Source organism: Pseudopipra pipra, chromosome 1 (assembly GCF_036250125.1).
Source record: "Pseudopipra pipra isolate bDixPip1 chromosome 1, bDixPip1.hap1, whole genome shotgun sequence".
NCBI lineage: Eukaryota > Metazoa > Chordata > Aves > Passeriformes > Pipridae > Pseudopipra > Pseudopipra pipra.
In genome coordinates this window covers 125753357-125775256 of record NC_087549.1, presented here as the reverse complement: position 1 = coordinate 125775256, position 21900 = coordinate 125753357, and the positions used below count along the sequence as shown (strand labels likewise).

The following is a 21900-nucleotide window of genomic DNA, read 5'->3' as shown; positions in this document are numbered from 1 at the left end:
CACTTTCTAAAAACAGAGGATGAATTTGTATGGGGTATTTACTATTTGCACTTACAGGTAAGATTTTAATGGAAGCATTAGAAATAAAAATTTAAACTTTGATAGCTGCTTCTTTTGCAGTTCAGTGTTCAAAATTAAGAGCATTTGTTTCACATCCTTCCTCAGGATAGGTGGAGGCAGATCTTGGATTCTTCTCTTTGGGCTCTCAGCTGACCCAGTGTGTGAGCCAACTCCAGAAATTGGATTAACAGTGTTAGTATGATACAGACGTTAGTTCTGGGTCCTCCTGTGCATCGACATGGTAGAAAACAATCAGGGGGTTGCTTTGATCTGGTGGCGTGAGTCAGGATGTGTATAAATATGTACTTGATGTGCGACATGTCAGATGGTGGAATTTATTCTTGTATGGCTCTAACTGACAGATAACTTCACAAAGCACATTCCAAAAGCTTTGACATCTGGGTACCAGTCTCTTTAATTTATTAGATTTCCTTTGGTAAGCTGTATATGAGGCGCCCCTGAAAAGATGTGTCAAGGAACAGAATGTTGACCTAGTTTACAGACCTTAAAAAGCCTTGCTGGATGGGCAGCTACTTAATGGAGGAGGTGGACAGCCATGAACCAGCACACTCAGGCAGTGCAGTAAACGTCATGTGTCCCATCCATATGGCAGGACTGGCAGGAGATGAACTCAGGAGGAGACAGGGCAAGCTGTTGAACCCTGAATCTTATCAAATAAGCTCCTAATTGTCCCAATAACCTCACTATGACACTGGGGCATAGTGCCTAGGCCACCTCCAATGCAGAGAAGAGATGTTCTCTATGGATGGGGAGAATCCTCCAGACAATTCTCACTGGAGGCAAGGCTGTGATGAGCTTCATGACACTGCAGGTGCTGACCCGATGCTCCCTAACCTAGCACAAATGGAAAATAATGCCACTCAGCTCAGCCAGCAACGAGAGGAAGTACTTTTATGGATTCTTAATCATTTAGACATTGTGAAACTTGTAACTGTAAGTCTGTACTGGTTGAGAGGTGAGAGAGGAATGCAAAGGGAGTCAAGCCAGATGTGACAAAATGGAGATATTTTACTTCTAAACTGACAGCATAAGATTTTTATTAGAAATTACTTTATGTTTATAGACAGCAGCTCTTCACGAATGTATGGATGGGGGTGAGTTCTGCTGAGGCTATTAAATAAACCAACTGCAATGTATATTGCCCTGCCTCCCTGCAACAGCTGGATGCTGCAAGGGCTAAAATGGGAAAAAAAGCTACCCAAAACCTGCACAAGTTTTTCAGTGCTTTTACCAAAGCAGTGACATTGTTTATTAATATGTGGCTATACCTGCCAGAAGTGGAAAAACTTAGCCTCTGGTGTTAGCTAGATCTCACCATTTCTCATAGGTAAGGGAGTTTCTTCCATAAGTACTAACACTGTCTGCCTGCTGAGCTGCTCGTTACTGTTGCTGTGTAATTTCTTGCTCTCTCTCTGTCTTTAAATTAATAGCGGATAATTATTAAAAAATACTTTTTTGACCAACTGTTAAAATTTCAGTGATTCTCATGCATTTTAATAGTTATTTCTGTGGATTCTGTTGGGTAAAACCCTCAGGATTTAGTCCCTGTCAGAGAAGTGCTGAAGTGTATGTACGTTTAAACATGCCCATCAGTGATGGGTGATTTGTTACCTGACCAAGACCATCAGCAGCCCTGGTCTCACATACCAGAACTGTGTGATATCAGGCCATTGCAAATGCAGCTGAAAAATGTCAAACTGAGTGTTACTGAAAACAACTAAGAAAGGCTGAGCTGGTCAGTGCAAGAACAATTTAAACGGTGACATTAATGTATATTTGGCCTGGGGCTCTGAAGATCAAGGGTAATTTGTTTTCCCTTCATCTCTGAAACATGCTCTTAATATTACCTGAAGATTGCAGTCTTAGCTGGACTCATCACAGGCTAAGATGACAGGAAATTAGAGACATGTGGATATAAACACTAGCTTTTCAGGAAGAGTGAACACGATATGGTCCTTTAATGTAATTTTTAATTTTAACATCTGAAATAAGAGGGGGAAATTGCATAACAAGTAAGTTTTTGCTTTATGTTTTATTATATGAATAGGCTCCAGGAAAAGACAATGAAATGTACCATTACTGTCTTGTCAGAGTAACATTAGCAGTTAATACTGTACTTGGAAAATGTTGCTGTTTACCAAAGAAAAGGTTGTCATGATACTCTTGATTGTGTTAATGAGAAAAATTAATGCCACTTGATCACAGTTCACTTGGAATAATTTAATTTATTTCAGTTTCCTGAGACTTCTGAAACCCCTATGAAACTAGAGATTTTTATTTTCATGCATTTCATCTTGGGATGTCACTCCTGAGTCAGCAGCATGCCATCTTTTGAAATGTGTGACAGTACTACTCCCAGACTGTGGGCTTTATAAATTTATTTTATAAAATGCAGTATCTAAGTGGTACTGAATTTAGCTTACAGCATGCAGCACATGCTAGAAAAAACCATGGATATTTATGTATATCCATTGTGTGTCTTTAAGAAAATACGGTGTGCAAGTAAATCTAAGGTTTCAGTGAAACAGATTTTCAGGGATGAAATTCATAATGCATATTTTAAAAAATTCTATTTATTTTTATTTTTAGTATACTGACATTGTTTTTTACCTTCTCTGCCTTTCAGCAATATGCCCCCCTGCTTGCTGTGTTCAGCACTCAAGGCCAGTCGGAGTTGATCCTTCTCCAGAAGGTGCAGGAGTACTGTTATGACAACATCCACTTCATGAAAGCCTTTCAGAAGATAGTGGTACTCTTCTATAAAGGTAAAAGTCTATATCCACTGTTGTATTCTGTGCTTGGATTCTCTCTGCCTACCACTCTCCTATGATATATCACCCTGTATTGCATATGAGAAGACTGTGTTGGAGTTGAACTCTGAAATACATTATGCTTTGATAGTTCAAAGGAGTGTGTGGCAGCAGGAGAAGCCCTTCTCTCTCTCTGTTGCTCTTATCCCATAGTCAGGAAGCATGAGGAGGACCTAAGCACTGTCCAGACTATTCAAGTGCAGTTTAGTCTTTGTATAAAACCAGTTCTAGGAAGACATTTCTATAAACTTCTGGCAGATGTAAAAAGTAGATTAGAGCTTGGTTTTAAGAAACCTTGAAAGTGCAAACCTTCTTGTCAGGAAGATCCTTCACGGTTTTGGAGCTGGTTTTTTTCAACTCACTCCTTGCCAGAAGGAGCTTTCCTTTTTCTTCTTTCCCTGCCAATTTCTTACAGGTGCTGTAGTTTGAAGGATTTAATTTTTATTGAGAAATTGACTTCTTCACAAGTTTATTCTGATCAGGTTGTCATAGAGACTAATGGTCTTGCACTGCATGTGATAGGTGGGCGCCAAACAGTTTGTTCTGACGTTCTTGCTATAAATAGTTGAAGAAATATCAAGAGTAGAAACCCAATGTTGATCTTTGTTCACCCTGTTGAGTCCAGGTACATGTTCAAGACAAACAAGTTCAGACTGTTAAAATAGTTTCATGGCTTCAGAAGGCAGAAGAGGAATCATATGGATTTATTTCCATCCTTGTGACAATATAGTGTGGCCTCAACAATAAATGAAAAATCTGTACACCTTGTCCCTCTGCCCTGAAATTCTACAATTCCTAAATACTATTAATGAATGTAGAACAACTTGAAACTGCAATCTGCAGCAAGCACTTTATTCAGTTTTCTTTGGAAAAGAACATTCACTTCAGACACGATGAATGAGAGGCGTAACTGCTGCGCACTTAGAGCATAAGCGATGGTTAAACCAGAAATAGTCTTGTGTAGGATTGCCTTCAGAATTTTTGTAGATTCATTACTGGGTTAGCCTGCAAGAGCAACCCTGACATTCCAAAGCATTTAAAAATTAAAAAGAGAATAAATCACTAAATTGTATATTAAACATCCCATCTACTCTGCTCACCCCACATGCTCTTGTTCTGACTCTGGAGATGTACTTGGGCAGGTTTGTTCAGAGGTGTGAGAATACTTTAGCCTCAGCACTACAGGTGCCACAATATTGTTTAGGATTCACCTGATGTCTAGAAGAGTGTTTGGAGCTACTGTATGGCCTGTCACTGGAAGCCATGAGTTCAGCATGTCCATAACGTGCAATGCGCACTGTGCCTATATTTCTGCTTTGAATATCTGGGACAGGCATGCAGCAGCACCTGCCTCTCTGCCATCTGATGCAGTCATGTGGTGACACAGCTGCCAGCCCTTCCTGGCCCCGTTTAGGCTGAAGCTGGCTCTGTCCTGTTTGGCAAACGAAATTTTGCCTGCTGGAAACTGCTCACCTGACTTTACAGCTGCTTCCATAGAGCCCTTCTGAGCTCTGGACACAGTGAGGAAGTAGTCAGCTCCATCTGTTTATGGCAGCTTTGGAGTTAAACAGTGTCCACTGGGTGAGGACATGCTCCTGCGTTAACCAGGGAAGATTCTGAGAGCACTTGTCCTTCAATTCCTGTTTCTCCCACAAGATGCTATTGAGCTTTGATAGATCATGGTTTGGATTGTCCAGAGCCATGCTGCCTGTCTCTTCATTGTTCCAATGCTGGTAGATCTCACCTTCTCTTTCTCCCCATTCATACCTATCCACGAGAAACAAGCCACCAAGTCTTTTTAGAGACAAACACTTTATTGTAGATCATTTGCTGATGACAGCATATCTTTTATTTCCTAATAGTCAAGGAAAACAGTCCCCTAAAGCTGCTTACTGGCCATGGCGGTGGTGAGGGAACAGCAAACATCCATCCATATTCCCCTTTCTCTTTTAATGAAGTGTAACCTGCATAGGATCTGGAGAGGTTTCAAGGTACCTAAGGAACTTTATCTAGTGACAAATAAACAAATATCTGAAGTACCTGTGAATTGGCTTTCTACCAGTATGAATGTGGACAGTTTGCTGCTTGTTACTCATTGTGAGGGAGTGCTTCCTGGGCATGAAAACAGTCATCCGTGGTGATAAGCACCAGATGCCAGTCAAGTTTTGACACATTTAGTTCTATGACTACTCTCATCAGCATGTCCAACATCTTGCATCTCAGTGCTTAGTCTACCTTTGTGTTCCTGATACAGTATAGAGAAAAATAAGCTGTTGTCGTGACTGTAAACCCAGATGGACTGGATCTATGCTACCCTAAGTCTGTCCTAGCTGAAACCAGGACAGCTATGCCATTCTGTACTGATCCCTGCCTATGATGTTGCTTCTCTGGTTTTCACTTAAAGCCAGTACAATTGTTAATCTGCCATCTGCATTTTGACCAATAATCTAAAAGCCAGTTGCAGAATAAGAATTTCTGAATTCTTTTGAGTGACACACAAGAAGTTTGCCCATCTCCTCCTATAAGTTGTTTGTTAGTTTATTCTGTGTTGTGGTGTGTTTCATAACTGTGGGTAAAACAAGCACAGTTGTTATTGGGTTACATGCTATATATCATATTCATCTGCTGAAACTCCTTTCTTTTAGTTTGTTTCCATCCTTAAAATTACAAATGTGAAATCGGTGCTGTTGTAATTAATACCCATTCCTTTGATGAGAATCAGAATTTCACCCTTTGAACAGAAAACACAAAACCTCTGTGTACTTTTTCTTTAGAATTCAAGACAACATTTACAAAATACAAAAAAAAAATAATTGATCGCAAGTACATGTAAAGTAAGACTCTGTTTTGCGGCATAATTAGGTCTCAGATACACTCTTTTGCAGTATGGAGATACAGTAACCAAATGATGCAGACTGTCAAGAGATTCTCAAACTGCAGGAACTCTGCACTTACATGAATGGAATCTTCAAGTTCCACTTCATAGACAAGTTTTGTTTTTTGATGGATCACAATTATCTTTAAATATCTTCATAATTAAAGTACTTTCTTGTGGTAGTGGATGCAAAATTTTCCTGGGAAAAACCCAAAACAAACCATAAAGGCCTTAACTATACTGTGGGTGACATTCCTTGCATTGAAAGAACCCTTGCCCTAAGGCTCTGTTCTCCCAGCTGAGTTAGCTGCAGTAGAGTTGAATTTTACAGATTGATTGACTGTGTTGGCAGCTGCCAGGGTGTGCTTTTCCCTTTACTGCCTGTGGCTATGTGGTTTGAGTTGAAAGCAGAAATTCATTTGAACTGGGTGATTGAGTACAAAGCTGAGACCTGAACTTCAAGTAACTATCCAGTTAACCCTGAAGTAAAGACACCGGGCTGTTCAGTCTTTTTGCTGTGCAGCTTCTCCCTTTTATGAGGGACATCCCTGGAGGCTCTGGCCGTGGGTGGTTTGAGTGGCACTTGGCTGCACCTGCAGGAAAACCAGCTCTCTCAGGCTGACATCACCTGGGACTGCAGTGAAAATGATGTGCACACGCCCACAAGCCACAGTGTTCAGCTTCAGCCATTATAATATATCTATAATCAACTTCAATGAGGAATAACTATATATATACAAAATGAATCATTCCCTTCATCCTCCTTCCATTTTTCTCCAGTGTTCCCACTGCTTCAAAGCAACCTAGAGGTACAATTAACTACACCCTGTCCTGCATGATTGTTGGATTGAGCATCTCTGTGCTGACAGGAGAATGTCATCCCTTATGACCACTGGAGGCATGAATGTATTACACATAATATTTCTCAGAAATGAAAGGAGAGTTGCAGTTGTCACCTTTGTAGTTCATTGCATTTTGGTCTTCCCTGTTAGGGTCGGAGGTTTATTGCTTTGGAGTTATATACAGGCAAATTTTTCATCCTCCAGACTTGAAATGTTTTAATCTTCAAGGTACACCTGAGATTGCATGCTGCTATTATCAGGTTGGGCTTTTGGGGAGAGAGGGAGAAGTTCCCCTTTCCTCTTTGGCAACAAAACCATTGAGCTTACAGACTGCAAATCAAAAAGCCAGACTTAAATTCTATTACTCTTGAGCTGAGCTATGTGCCCACCAGCTTCCTTGTACAGTATCATAATGTGAACTGTCATGCAGCAACAGCTTCAGCAGTTTGTTCTATACAGCAACTTCATGCTTGTAAATGTCCACGGTACCCCAGAGCTTGAGCTGGGGAGGGGGTTGCTCTGCTATTTTTTTTATTGTTGTTGGTTTGGGGTTTTTTTGTTGTTTGGTTGTTTTGCTTTTTTTTTTCTTAAGTCTCCCATGATTTTCTTTACCAGTCCTTAAGATTCATAATATGTGTCATACCCTGTGTAATTTTGCAGGTGTAGTTGTTGGAACTTCAGTACTCTGTGGTAAATATAAGCTTTTCACATGCATTTTTACATTAAACTGCAGATTCATGAGCCCATGTTAAATATTTTCAGGTTTGCTAAATTAAAATCTAGATTTGTTAAATACTGTAATGCCTTTGAGCTGTTGCTAAGGACTATTGACAAGTATTTAATGCAGCGTGTTAGAAACCTCTTTCTTAGCTCCAGGATTTCTGTAGCATTGGCAAAAAAGTTCATTGTGGCAGGTTGTGATTTCAGAAAGGTAGTGGCTTTGTGTGTCACTTGTAGGGTTCACTAAGCACAATTTATATGTATGGGAAAAGCCTAGAGCCAGTGTAGTCCTGTTTTCCCTGCATTTTCTCTGCATTAGTATCAGTTGCAGCAAACTGCAGAAGAGGTTTTATTTTGGAAAAGAGTCTGAGGGCCAAGGAAATTTCCAGTCACATGCACTTACTAAATTCCTGATTTTCAGGGAGACTTCAGTTACTGTTGGATGTCTTGGGATAGTTTTGATTAAGTTCAAACGTATCCCTGTTGCTTCCATCTGTTTATTATTCAACAGCATATGTGAAATGTGTCTCCTCTGTCTCATTTGATCAGATGCTTTGGAGTTCTGCTGTCATGTATTTCAGTTGGTCGTCTTCCCTTCCCTGCCACATCTGCTGTAACTTCAGGCTGAAGCAGAAAGTGGTGATCAGGGTCGGTGCTTTGGCAAGCAAATACCCAGTGGGTGGGATGGCACTGAGGAGCTCAAGGAAGCAGTGAAGTACATAAATGCCTTGATTTTGCAGAGCGAGGGAGAGCAGTTTGTTCAAAGACAAAAAGAATGGAAATTTTAATGAGGTGTAGAAAGCTGTCTTTAGTCTTTTTATAGAACACATTTTGATTTTTTTTTTGTTGATGATGTTGTTTGTTCTTGCCTCTTGCATTACATAACTGCCAAAATACCATTGTCGATCCCAGATTTTGCCTCCACAGCTGTCAATTACTGAGATACTTGGCTTGGCTGGATCACGGGAGCTTTGTCCTGGGGCTAGAGGTCTGTTGCTAGACCTAAATTTGCATCTGTTGGAAACAATAAGTGTCCTTGCTGTTTATTAGTATTTCTTTATTCTGAATTGTACTCAGCCTCACATTTCCTCACTGAGAGCTATTTTGTTCCTGATGCTTGTCATAAGAATGTCAGCTGTGCTGTCCATCCAAGCCAGTCCCTTAAAATGGGTGGTCTGAACAGTGAACTTAAAACTTATTAGCTAAAACCAATATAAAGCCTTTAGGGATTGCAAAAATCCCTACTGGTTGTCTTTTAAGTGTTCAGTCAGGAGGTGTCTGTTCACTTCAGGTTTCTAGAACCATGCACTGTTCTGTGATACAACAGCAAGAAAGAGCATGGTAATTCTTATTGTGGTAACTTCCAAGATGTGCAGGCTGATTATTTTATTTGTTTTATCTAACTGTCTAATGTGGTGTATTTAAAACAGATGAGTAGAGAACTCTTCTTTACAGAGGCACAATATTTAATACTTTATTTTAAGCCTAATACATTACACATTTTATTGCATCTGGAACCCATAATATGCATCAAAAATTCTGTATTTGTAGCCTAATATAGATCATGCAAAGCTTGTTCCACTGCGATCATATTAACTTATTTTATGCTGCCTTTAAAAAATTTCCTCTCATGTTTGAAATCTGCTAATCTCTAAAAAATACATTGATTTTTTACAAACACTGATCTGTATTTCAGCTGATGTTCTGAGCGAAGAAGCTATCCTCAAATGGTATAAAGAAGCACACGTTGCTAAAGGCAAAAGTGTTTTTCTTGACCAGATGAAGAAATTTGTGGAGTGGCTGCAAAACGCTGAAGAAGGTACGTGTTCATTTGAAGAACTATGGTAGTCTCTTTATAAAACAATCTTATTTTTTCAGATTTCAGTTGTACCAGGCATATACAGGATTTAGAATAGAAAACAGCAGGCATCACTGTCCAAATTGTTTCTGGACAAGCTTAACAACATTTGCTGCTTTTTAATGATTGTGGTATCCCTATGAAGTCCTTTAATCATCAGGTACCACTTGTCTATTGATAAGATCTTTAAGCTTCTGCAGGGAGGAACTCTGCACTGGTGACAGGATGAAGTACCTTGGTGTTAACTCGCACTACCAAACAGTTTTCTGTCTTGGTGTTTTCTCTGCTATTATCGTGTTTAATGGCATCATGAACATAGCATAAGCCTGCCTGTGCTATGGTTCTTGAAACTGGATTTAGCTGAATGTTCAGACTAAGATTATGTGATCTGTATTTGCTGCTTTAAAATGGCTATTTGGGAGAGGAACTAGTTCCTTTAGTCTCTAACTTGGTTTTTCTCATGTTCCGCATAGGAAAATACTTTAGTTTGTACTGAATACGTAAGTTACCTTTTTTTGCACGGAAAAAGAATTCTGCATCAGTTGGGAAGATAAATCCATGTGTAATAGATAGAGATAGAATTGTTAGTGTTCATTTGAATATATTTAATGTAATTAGTTTTCTAAACTTGGAGGGAATATGTAGAAATGCCAAGGAAGAGATAAAACTTTGCAGCAATTCACATGTTCAGATAGCAGTATAAAAATGGCAGCTCCTTTCACACTTGAGATTTTGGATGGGCAATCTTGGTCTGATTAAGCAGTATTTTCCCCTTTTAATTTTCTGATTGTATGCCTTTTGGCTGCTCTTTATTTTTATCCTTTCCTGCATGTCCCCTCTGCCAGATGTCTTCATTACAAAATCCAGTACAAACGGAGACAAAATGTTTCTGTAGGAACACACAGACCATGTTTGCTCTGAGAAATCTGATCTGTGGTGTAGTATTTGTTGGCAGTGAGCCCTTTCCTGTCAGGTGAACACAGAAATACAATATGATGCAAAGTAGCTCTAGGTGACAAAATCACCATGTATATTCCTATTTCTAAGCTACTTCTGCTTCTACTTCTAAATTACTTTTATCTTAGGCTGTGCAAATCATAAAAAAATTTTGTTTTTACAGGCTTCATACCTGCTGTAGGGTAACACCACTTCTGCCTTTCTAGATAGTCTGGATGATGATGCTGAGTGACGTTTGCAGAGCAAATAGTTTTAAGGGTGCTTCCTGGATGATAGCAGTACCGTCTACTCGTAGAGATTAGAAGAGTGAGCAAATAATGCTGATCCTTTATTAAACTCAGCTCAGATGTGCATTGTGTGGCTCTGCAGATGAGGGCCAGAATCATTCATAGCAGTGTGGTGAAAATTACAGTGATAGATCTGTAAATGAAGAGCTCCACTGTGGAGGGCAGCAGAGTAGGCCTTCCTCTTCTGAAGCTGTGTGTTTGTTTCTGGCTGACTCTGATCTGCCAGCCTTTCCTAGGACGTACTACATGCGATGAAAATTTTCAGTTTGGAAGGATATCTTGTTATTTTTATAGAATAACTCACATCACTGTCTTTGTGCAACCTACATGAAGTGTTTTACTTTATTCTCTTCCAGAGTCGGAGTCTGAAGGGGAGGAGAACTGAGACGGTTCCACAGAGCCCAGTCTCAATCTAGGTTAATGCCAAATGCGCTTCGGAATGCCGTACTGTTCAAGCAAAGAGGCTTTACTTCAGTGTCATACAGAAAACTATAGACTAGACTTTCCTTTTGTTTAGAAGAATAAAGGTTTTTAATGGAGCCCTGAGGCATTAGATGCTTTACTTGGGACTCTTACCTCTGGCTCATCGTACACTAACTTAGGCAAAGACATCCAGCAAGGAGCCATATAGAAAAAGTGAAATTAAATACTTATGGACTCCTTTTTATTAACGGTCTTTTTCAGGTACTATGGTATATGAACACTCCAATTTCTGTTTATAGAACTGTTTGGTCTGTGTTTGTAGCTCAATATTGGCTTGTGTATGTGATTTGACACCACCACATTTTTTTGAATAAATGGCTTTTATATCTTAGTTTTGTGGTGCTAAAGTGTATGCTTTCTCAATTTGGCTTGCCAAAGTTTTTATGATTCTTCAAGTGAAAACAACACAAGAATGTCAAGAGACAGCTTTCATACTTCTTACCCAAAAAAACAGCATCCATAGTTAACTGGGATCACTATCAAACCTTTATTCCTGTCCTTCCATATAACTTTGGACAGATTAACCATATTCCATAGCAAGTGTTGATTCATTCCATTAATTAATTCAAAGAAAATGTACAGGAACAAATCTGTGGAGTTGCAGTTTTGCAGGTACAATTTATGTGAATGATAAGTAGAATAACGTGCTCTTCTCAGTTCAAAGTACACTTGGTTTCTGGTGATTGCTGAGTTTTGCGAGACAAATCATCTCGTTTTAGAAGTATTAGCTTCAAAACATGCATGACCAGAAGTCATTACATGTGAAATCTGAAATTTATTTACATCAGGTTTAGAAAAGACAGGCTTGTATTCTTACAGGGGAAAAGCATGAAAGAGTGTATTTAACTAATGAAGTGGTGTATTTTGTCATTAGAAACCAATAAGCTAACAGATAGTACAGATTTTTCTATAGGAAACTCAGCACTTCATATTAACCACAGGTCATATCTAAGTCTCTTGTCTCAGTATATATCTAGCTTTTACTGGAAACAGCAAATAGCAAGTGGAAATAAGTGCTGTTGAATGCCAGCTTTTCATCTAGAACAGCATTTATTTTTGTAACAGGTATTGATCTTTGGATGGGGAAATATGTCATGGGTATATTTCCAGTAACTTAGAGGAAACAGTAAGATAGTTATATTAAAAAGTAGAACTGATGCATTAGCTGTGCGCTTTTCATTTTGGTCTTTGTTATTACAGAAAATAAATTTGCCGGGCATGACTGTCCTGGGACCATCTTTTCACAAACTCTGCAGCAGTGACATGGTACTATTGAGTCATTGATATGGAGCCACTATTGCTAAAAACATTTCAAATTCAAAACTGCCATTTTTTGAGGTATTTAGCTTGGTGTACGTAAAACACTTTTCTGTATAATTTGAAACTTAAACTGACTTCAGAGGTGCCAGTCTTGAATAACACAATGTGCCTGCTGTGAGATTGCCAGGGAGAGCAAGGCTGGCTGCGAGCTGGCTGGGCCATCTGCTGGAGACAAGGATCATCAACAGCAGGAGGCACTTTGAGGCCAAAGGCAGCAAATCTGGGGTGCTGCTGTGACTGTGTCCCTGGCATACTGCAGATATAAGCAAAGTTCAGTGGGATCCACTTCACTGAAGTTCAGGTTCCTACAAGCCAGGCACGCATCGAGTTGTGCCCAGTGATCCTTATGGGTCCCTGCCGAGTTGAGATATTCCGTGATGGCTGACGCAGTTGTCCCAGCTCCATTTATAGATGTTGTGTTGGAGAGAAACGAGTGTTTTTAGCACAGGGCCGCTGGCCAAGTTGAGACTTGTGATTTAGAGCAGGGTGAGGAGTTGCACTCTGGGCTGACAGGAGTTGTCCATTTTTCAGTCACAGATCACCCAAAATCCAGCATCTTCTGTGTTCATATCATGTCTAATGTGTAGCTTCTGGGAGCCCCTCTCAGCTTGCCCACCTCCTCCCAGCAAAATTATTAGGCACTAAGTGTTTCTGTATCTAGTTTTCAGGAATTTTCCCCATCAAATCTCTGAGATCAGTTCAGATGGGGACTTTCAATGCATGTGTATTTTTTCATCGAGCATTTTGCATATATGCTCGTAACTGAAAGAGGTAGGGGCACAAATACAAATTGATCTGGTTTGTACCAGACTGAATTTCAGTACAAGTGTGTGTAATGATAAGGTTTTTCAAGAAACCTGTGATTTAGAAGCCAGGTGGAGCTTTTGATGTGACTCTCTTCAGGCAAAGTGCCCTTCCCTGGAAGCCTTCACAGAATCTGCTTTTCAGTTAAAAATGTTCCCAACCCAAAGCATTTCTTCAACACAACCCTTGAATTAGTGTTTCTCTGCTAGAGAAATGAAAGCTATAGTCAGCACTAAATATATTTTTCAAATAAGGAATCCGTCTTGTAAAAATACAAAGATACTTCATAGAAAATGTGCTTCACATAATATATTGCATTCAATTTTGAAACATCAGTGCAATCTAAATGTCAGAACTGTACATACGTCTTTTACTTGACAATAAATTGCAATAGGGTGCACTTCAAAATGGGGATTACTGAATTTGAAGGTGATTCTTCCCTTCTGGCTTCTCTCCCTTCTGAAATCATGCTGAGGTTTTAACTAAGAAAGCCAATTATATTGCTTTAAAATGTTCCTCTGGTGTGCAAGTGCTCTCCAGGAGAGGGATCACATCATCGTTGGGGTTTGAGTGGCACAATTTTATTTCAGGACAGTTTCTGCACTTCAGCAATGACAAACCAGCACTTCAAAGCAAGCAAAGAGCAAGAAAAGGTGGCCCAATCCCTTACATTCAGTGAGGTAAGGGTGGGTGCGGGGTTGCTGTTTTGAACCCCTTGTTCAAAATGTGACTTTCCAGAACCAGCTATTTCAGGCCTAGAGTGGTTGCAGATGTAGGGCACATGGTGATTCAGCCTTGCTGGGTTTGTCTAAACAGCAGGTGGAGAATAAAACCTGTCTCTCCCAAGCATGCCCTTACCGAGCCACTGGTAAACTGCCTGGTAATTGTAATGGGTCTCCTCTGGCATCTCAGGGGCTTTGCTTTAAGCTCCTATCACATTCATGGACAAAAGTAACTACCTTTAAAATCACAGTTGCACTTAAAATGGGGATTATCTAAAATAAGGCTTGTAGGCTGAGACAAACCAATTCTTTCTCAAAAAGAGCCACAAATAACATTACATGGGTTAATTGCAGCCAACCAGTCAGCACTCGCTGAGCTGTGCTGGTTATTAAGAACCAAAATGAGGACAAATTACGTAAGTATACGTTTTCCAAAAAAAGCCACATCTTTTGATTTTGAAGGGGGGAAAAGCAAATCATCAGAGCTGGCTTCGTTCACTTTTCACAGGCTTTTGATTTTGTTTTTGCTATGGTATTTTAAGGAAAAGTTAATTCTTGCTCCTTACCAGCCACATGGGCCGTTAAAACTTCATGTAAATGGAAACAAATCCCAGGAGGGGAAGTTAATGCCAACACCTGAAGACACAACTGGGGCAGGTGAGCACTCGCAAGCTGTACACATAAGCTATATTTGGCCCATGTTACAGAGTGCTGTGCTGGTGTCCTGGATGACCTGCTCACTTGCTATTTTTTCTTGTTGGGAATCTGATTAACAGCACTGTGGTGGCCTCTGTTTCCTCCCACAGAGGCCTGACAGCTCACGTCACACCACACACTAGCAGGTTCAGATGCTTGGCCCCATCTGGGTCTCTCCAGTTTACCAACATTGTTCTCTTGATGAGAAAGAATTAAAGGATTACAAGGGACCTCGTGAGCTTTAGTAGGAGCTGTGCAGGTTGGACTCTCACCACTGCTCCCTGCTGCCTTGGGGCACCAGGGGCCATGCTGTGAGAGCAGTGTCCTTTGTACTCATCTGAGGAGATGTGGATTAGGAGAGTGAAGAGTGTGTGCTTGCTTTCCCACTGCCTCTCCTACATGGATGCAAGAGAGAAATGCACTTGTCTGTCTCAGCCATCATGAAGCAGGACCACACGGATGGCTCTGTTTTGCAGACATACAGAACATGTCCCCTACCCACTGAAGAGTTGTTGCTGGACTGGTTGCCAAGATCCACCATCTTTTCCCAGTTAGCATGAGGAAAGAGGCCAGTGCTGGAGATGCTAATATGACACAGCTGCACAGACAGGTAGCATTTTGGTACTTGGATCTGTCACTCTCATGGCTGCTGGCTCCCAGAAACTCAATTACCTCAGCCCAAGTACCTCATTTAACAGTTCAACATTAATGACTGCCACTTCATCCTACACTCATCACAGCTCTTCTACTAGTGGTATTACAAGACTCAAGTGTCTGCTTCCATACTGTCCAGCACCCTTCATCCAGGGGACTTCAGGGAAACTGCAAACTGTTCTAAAACTCCACCAACAGGGAGAAACACACCCTGAATACCAAATTCCTCTGATATAGGAAAACACGGGAATAAGAAAAAGATTGATTCAATCCAGAATGAACAAATGATTGTATCATGGCAACTTCATAACAAGAAGGTGCTTTTGCATTGCAGTCTCTTCCAGTACATCAGTTGCCTGAGATTTTTCTGTTTATTTTTCCCTGATGAAGATTAGGAACATTGCTGACAGGCCAACATAACAGTGTCCATATCATTACTAGCTATGGCTGGGATATTTGCATAACACTGACAGCCATAAATTATTCCAGAAGAAATAACAAAACAGTGTTGTTGATGTATCCAAGGATATGACTAAAATAAGGCTTTTAGCCAGACCTATGTTATTAAACCCACTAGTCTAGTTGGGAAAAATCAATAAGCTTTCAAATACATCAGTCCTTCCCCAGGTCCAGAATAGAAGCAGCAGCCTTGAAAAAATAAAAATCAGCTGAGAACAACTGATCTAAAATTTAGTTAGAGTTGTATTAATAAGACCACCTGAGAGAAAACAGAAAACTGAAGGAGATTCTAAAGGGAAATGAGAAGGCAGATAATTTAGAGTTCGTGGAATAAGTAGGACATGTCAGTGAAAGAAAAGGTTAAAAGTTGTCACAGACTCTTGTACTGTGTTGATCACCTAAAGAAGTTTAAATAAAGGAAATTCAGACTTTTCCACCTTTGCTCAAGAGTCTCAGCCAACACTGCACTAGCTAGGAATAAAATGGTATTTATCATGAGGCTTGGTGCCCATCTCTGCATCAAGTCTGTCCCTATGATCCAGGCCCTGAGATAAAGCAAATGCAAAGATATCATCTGAAAGAGCCTGGAAATGACACTTATACTTCCACAACCAGAAATTTTTCTAGTATCAAGAAATTGAAGCAGTATATGGACAGATGTGGAAGATTGCACTTTTCCTACCTTTTGAAAATAAAAAAACCCAGTTTTCTGTGATTTTATCAAGACAGTGGGATTCAGGGGTTAATAGAAACAACCTTGTATTTCTTCCTGTTATCACAGACTTCATAGTTTCTGCATTTTGCTTTGAGCTTAAGACATTAGTGAATCCAGAAAACTCTGAACCTGTAAAAGCTGTTCCAGAAGAACCCATTAAGGCTGATTTCTAACTAAAGGGTATGTCATCCCATGCCCAGCTGGGAACGTCCTGAATTCTCCCCCATCACAAACCACACATAATTCAATAAATTCAACATGGAAATGCCTTCTGCTCCCAGACAGATCACCTCTCACCTTCGTCTTCATCACAGGTTGGCCCAGATTTCCAGAAAGACTGGGAAAACATTTTGTGACCCTCAGGTAAACTTCTGGACTTGCAATCAGAGCTGTCTGCCCTCCCATGCTGCTGAAGAGCCTGTGCAGCAACATGTTCTGCAGCCCCTTGCCTGGAGGAAGGAAAGGGGATCCCTCCTTGCCCAGGGCCCAGGGCAGGGACCAAGTGCCATTGCTTCAGTCCCCTCTTGGTGCCCCTCCAGCTGGCACACAGCCTCCCTGCCAAGCCCAGGGGAAGCAGAGCACATGAACCACATCTGGCACAATTCCACTGTTCCTCAGGGAAACCTGCATTGAGTGCTAAAATAATCACAGCAGCCCAGACTTGTAGGGATGCAGTCTCCAGAGACGCCAAATAGGCCAGTAGCTTGTCAGGGAAAACGCCAGCAAACACTGCAAAGACAGAGAGGGAAGTAGCAGTCCCAAGAGAAGTACAGCACACAAAAAACAGGACAGAAAGATAATTCAGAATACTTGTATCATTCGAGGTCATGTGTGTCCCTTCTGCACCAAACAGCAAGTATGCGCTGCTCCTCTTACAGTGATACCTGTTACTGATGAGCAGAGACTGCTTTATCTCAATTTTTTTCTTCTATTTCAGCTTTCAACAGCATTTTGTGCATAATCACATTCACAGTTCCCTTTGTATGTTTTCTTAGTTTTGTTTGTGTGGGTTAGTTTTAGTATTTTTATAATAACTGATTATAGTTTAGTGATTTCTTTAGCATTTGTGTCATATTTATGTTATAATTTAGTGGTTGTTACAGCAACTGAATTTTTTTTTTTTTTAGAAACCTTCCTGAAACAGCAGCTCATGGTGCTCCTTTAAACTGAAGGATTCTTGGGGCAAAACGCAGCTCAAATGATACAGTCACACATCTGGATGACTTATTAATAAAACAGTCCTCCCTTCAAGGACTAGAAAAGCAAACAGACACTTGTTTGTGTTCTGCCTGTGTGCAACTTCACCTTTATACATTACTAAACTTGAGTAGGATGGATGAAATGCAAGAATCAGATGCAGGCAAGAAGAATCAGCATGGATAAATCAAAGACATGAATATATCTACTAAAGATGTCCTAAAGCAACTGGTTCTCATGACCCTAAACTCCAAATGGCTTCCATGGGATCTGGGAGAGGTCTGAAAGCTGTAAGCAACATATGGACAACTGACTGAAGAGAAACACATGGTGGTGCTGATGCTGCAAAGCAACTCTGAAGCTGTAACATGAAAAAGGCACAGAGGAAAAGTGTGGTCTTCCTGGGAATGCTAATCCTCAGAGAGGAAGAAAAAGGACAACTTTTTCCCACATCAGTGGAAGAATCCACTAGGGCCAATTTTAATAGTATAGATGGGAACCTAAAAGTAAACTAGAGGAAAAGCATAAAAGCTTGGCCTTCTACAAACATAAATGAGAGAGTGACAGCAGAGCAAAAACCTGCCAGTCCTGCAACAATGTTCTGTCTGTTCAGTCTGTTCAGTCTGAATCAACTGAACCATGCTGTAGATGACATTTATGCTGGAATTTTGTTTCCATACTGAAATTCATGCTAACTGTTCTCACAAGAAGTCACTTAAAATATCAGGAAGCCAGAGATATTCTGATTCCCAAGGGTTCTTACTCCACCCCATAAAATGGAAGCATTGGAAATTAAGATATTCCCCCAAGATGAAACAGATTCCCCAATCACAACCAGAGACTCCTTCTAGTTTTGGAGAAATATTTGGAGATGGTATCATTATGTTACTCAACCACCTCTCCCCAGCCAGGTTTCACTGCTGTCTAGTCTGTAACGAGCAGAACTACATTCTTCTTCAGAGGCAAACAAAAACCAGAAATCACCCAGCTCAGGAAAATAATATTAAACAGATCTGATAAAGTACTGTGAAAAAACCTCAACTACTGAATAAAAATATCAAGTGTGTTCTGCTCCACAAATGCAGAGGTGCCTACAGTATTTGGTTAGTACAGGGTACATGCCTTTGACACAGGAACGTCAAATAAAAAAACCCCGTACAATTTGAAGGACAAACTGTCTTAGCAGTTAAGGATTTTTACCCGGTGTTCGGAGTAAACCCTCTGAGGGATCTTCCTCTTTTTTATATCAGACCTGTGACCTTCCTGTCCTTTGGCTCAGAGATAAAGATGACAATTAAGGCAGACATCAAGACACCAGGAAATACTTTATGAATTCTGACAGCAAAGACTTAGGAGGATGAAGTTGCGGTGTCTCAGCCCCAACACAGATACAGTAATGGGAAGCAGGAAAAAGAGACCTAAGTCCACTCCTTTCTTTCTCAAAGAAAATCTTTGCACCAATAGCCGGAGTTGAGACTAGAAATAGACACTAGCCTGCTGCTGACAAGGAGAGAGCCATAAAGTCTGTCTGACATTTGCTGGCCTGCTTCTATCACAATATCACTTGTATTAGCTGATAGCACTCATAATATGTTTTATCATATTTTATCACTGAACAGGTGCAAAGCAGCATCACAATGCACCCACAGGTTTCAGCGCTCCAGATCTGTCCGCTCCTAGTATGAGATTGCTTGCACTTCCTAAATTACATGAAGAAATATTTCCTGGGGAAAAGCAGCCTTCAAGAGCACTTTATTCGGAGTACACAATATTAATTTAAGGCTGGATCCTTTAAAAGGTGGGTTCATATATAAAAAGGTTTGCTACTGCTGAAGCAGTCTTGTTTTTCATCAGCATCCCAGTTATTGCTTTGTCAGCTGCTGTGGTTCTCTCAGTGGCATCAACAAGACAAGCAGAATCAAGCATACTGCAAGCTGCCATGACTTGGGCTACTATAGGGAAACCGTGCCATTAAGTTTCAAAACACCTCTAGAAGAAAAGCCACTCCTGTGGCGACAGGCTGGCAGCTTCCAGAGCTGCCATCTCTCACTCATACATAGAAGGTGGAAATAAAACACAAGATGGTGTCAAAAACACTTTCCAGCTGATACTAGGAAGTAAACTAATTATTTTAAACTTTTTCAGCAGAATTAAATTTAGATTTACCTTTAGATATGATTAGCAGTCAGTGTACATTCTGTAAAGAACAGTCACTACAAGTATTCTCTATTTAAGGATTCTTCAGTTATTCCCTTAAAAAAAAAGAAGAAAATAAAATAGAACAGTATAAAACCCATTGTGTCCTTTCTTCATTCTTAACTGTTTGCTTCTCTTACTTTCTTGCAGAATGGTTCTTTATACCTGTGAAGTACACAATTAAATGGAAACTGTATTAGCACACTGACAGAACATTCTTCTCTGTGTGTAAACTGTACAGTAACAAAAAACTGCATAGAAAAAAAGAACAACGCAAAGCTAATACCTGTCCAATTCATGTAAAACCATTTTCAAGTGATGGCTGTCTTGACCAGCACCAACTAGAAACACAAATATCACAGTTTCTAAAGGGCAAACCCTAAATTGTGAGGGCAGGTTGGGTAGGGCGACAATAAAAAGAGGCAAATCTTGGGACTCCAAGAAGAAATTTTGGTGAAAGATAAGCCATGCCCCATCAGCTTTATCTCTCCTTTAGGGAAATTGTACCAAGTCAGTTCAACTGATAGAAAATTCCCGTGTGCTTAAGGGATTAATTACTTATTGCAGATACCAGTGTCTGCCTGTCAGCTTGTGTAATGTCCCTAATGCAGATGTTTTGGCAGTGATAGCAAAAAGCACTGACACTAGACTCCATAAGCAGCTAACTTGTAGGATAAAATATGAAGCTAAGTTTAAATGTGTAAGCTTATATACTGCTTATTTTACATTAACTCAGAAGTGCACTCCACACCAAGACAAATAGGCTGATTTTCAAAGTGTTATGTCTGCTGCTGTACTGGAGCTGGATTTATATAGCTCAAGAGCAAAGCAGAAAATTCAGAATAAACATGAGACTTCAGGGTTTCACTGTCAAACTCTGGATATCACCTGACACTTGAAGTAACAAACAAGGTTTTTTCTTTTATTTCCTAGTTACTAGATACCCATTCTGCTGTTAGTGTCATCTGCTTGCAAGAAGACTACTGGAAAATAAGGAGCTGTTCTTATAGATGAACATACTCTTGAGCACTCATGTTGCTTTAAATTTTTATGTGAGGGCCTGATACGCTTTTAGTGCTGTCAAGGGAAACAACCAGATGATGAAACTGCTTTCCAGCTTGTCCTCAGCTTGCGCACAGATGATGGCAGTGATGCAGCAGAACTGGCTGGCAGGAGCAGGTTGTTTTCCTAACTAAAGAGTCATAGCTTTTTCTATATGCTCCTCACGCCTGCTCAGAAGCACTGTATTCACAATACTGGCAGCTCGTGGCTGTAGGTCTTCTCTTTGCAAGAAAAGAAGCTAGACTGTTCTAATAATGCGACATTTTAAAGAAAGATGACTTGCTAAGGGCACGTATTTTTATCACTGAACCAGCTGCTTCAAAATGTATGTCAGGTGTCTAAATTAGTTATGACACTGGTTTAAGATCTGATATTAAGAAAGAAATTAGGTTCTTTAAATTTACCTTCTGAATTTTGAGCCATTCACTACTCATGTTTTCAAGGTTTTGCTCATAGCCAAATCGTCCATTTCTGAAAGATTCTTACATCACCACAGGACCACAATAGCTAACTTTACCACAGCTAAGCCACACTGATGGAGCAGGGTGAGCACACTGACTGTGCTCTACATAAACCACAGAAAGAAACAACAGATACAACAAAGCTTGGCATTCTTTTTCTTTATCCCATGAATTTGTTTCACCTGGGGACTGCTGGCTTGAATGAAATGTCTCTATTCTCTCAGAAGTGATCTACCCCACATTATCAGGATGTCAAAGGAAAATACCAGCTCATGATGTCACAGGGAAAAAAATTACTGTTCTGGCTCCTGGACAAATGACGTAGGAATGACAATGGAACTGTGTTTATTTAACCCACATAGAAGAAGGCTGGGGGTAGATCTGACTACAGTCTTTCACTCTCAAAAAGGAGTTAGACTGAAGACAGAGCCAAACTTCTCAGATGGACACAGCAAAAGAACAAGGCAATGGTCACAAGTTGCAGCGAGGTTAATTCTGATAATGGAATAGTTTTCACAGTGAGAGTACTCAAGCACTGGAACAAGTTGTTGTGGCCCTTCATCCTCAGAGATGTTCAAAATTTGACTGAACATCTCTGACAAAACTGCTTTGGCTTTGGAGCAGAAGGTTGGATCAGACAACCACCAGGGGTCCCTTCCAACCTGTGCTCTCTGTGGTTCTGTGATGGGCACATCACAACT

At 40.3% G+C, this 21900-nt stretch overlaps 1 protein-coding gene and 2 long non-coding RNA genes across 4 annotated transcripts in view; 1 reads left to right on the top strand and 2 right to left on the bottom strand.

Moving 5' to 3' along the window:
• Positions 1-11244, top strand: part of BZW2 (basic leucine zipper and W2 domains 2) — a 53764-nt gene extending 42520 nt beyond the window's left edge. The window contains exons 10-12 of the mRNA XM_064675894.1: positions 2708-2846; positions 9025-9147; positions 10787-11244. Coding sequence (XP_064531964.1) covers positions 2708-2846; positions 9025-9147; positions 10787-10815 — 291 coding nt within the window. The 3' untranslated portion in view covers positions 10816-11244. The remainder of the gene's footprint in view (positions 1-2707; positions 2847-9024; positions 9148-10786) is intronic.
• A 700-nt stretch (positions 11245-11944) lies between these two features.
• Positions 11945-21900, bottom strand: part of LOC135424605 (uncharacterized) — a 16251-nt gene continuing 6295 nt past the window's right edge. Inside the window, exons 3-4 of one of the 2 annotated variants that reach the window (XR_010435281.1) lie at positions 19647-19732; positions 11945-17012 (exon numbers count right to left, since the gene is read on the bottom strand). This is a non-coding gene — a long non-coding RNA (uncharacterized LOC135424605). Of the gene's footprint in view, positions 19733-21900 lie in introns of both variants that reach the window. The other variant, XR_010435279.1, reaches the window with a different exon arrangement.
• Positions 19768-21900, bottom strand: part of LOC135424620 (uncharacterized) — a 4074-nt gene continuing 1941 nt past the window's right edge. Inside the window, exon 2 of the long non-coding RNA XR_010435284.1 lies at positions 19768-19841. This is a non-coding gene — a long non-coding RNA (uncharacterized LOC135424620). The remainder of the gene's footprint in view (positions 19842-21900) is intronic.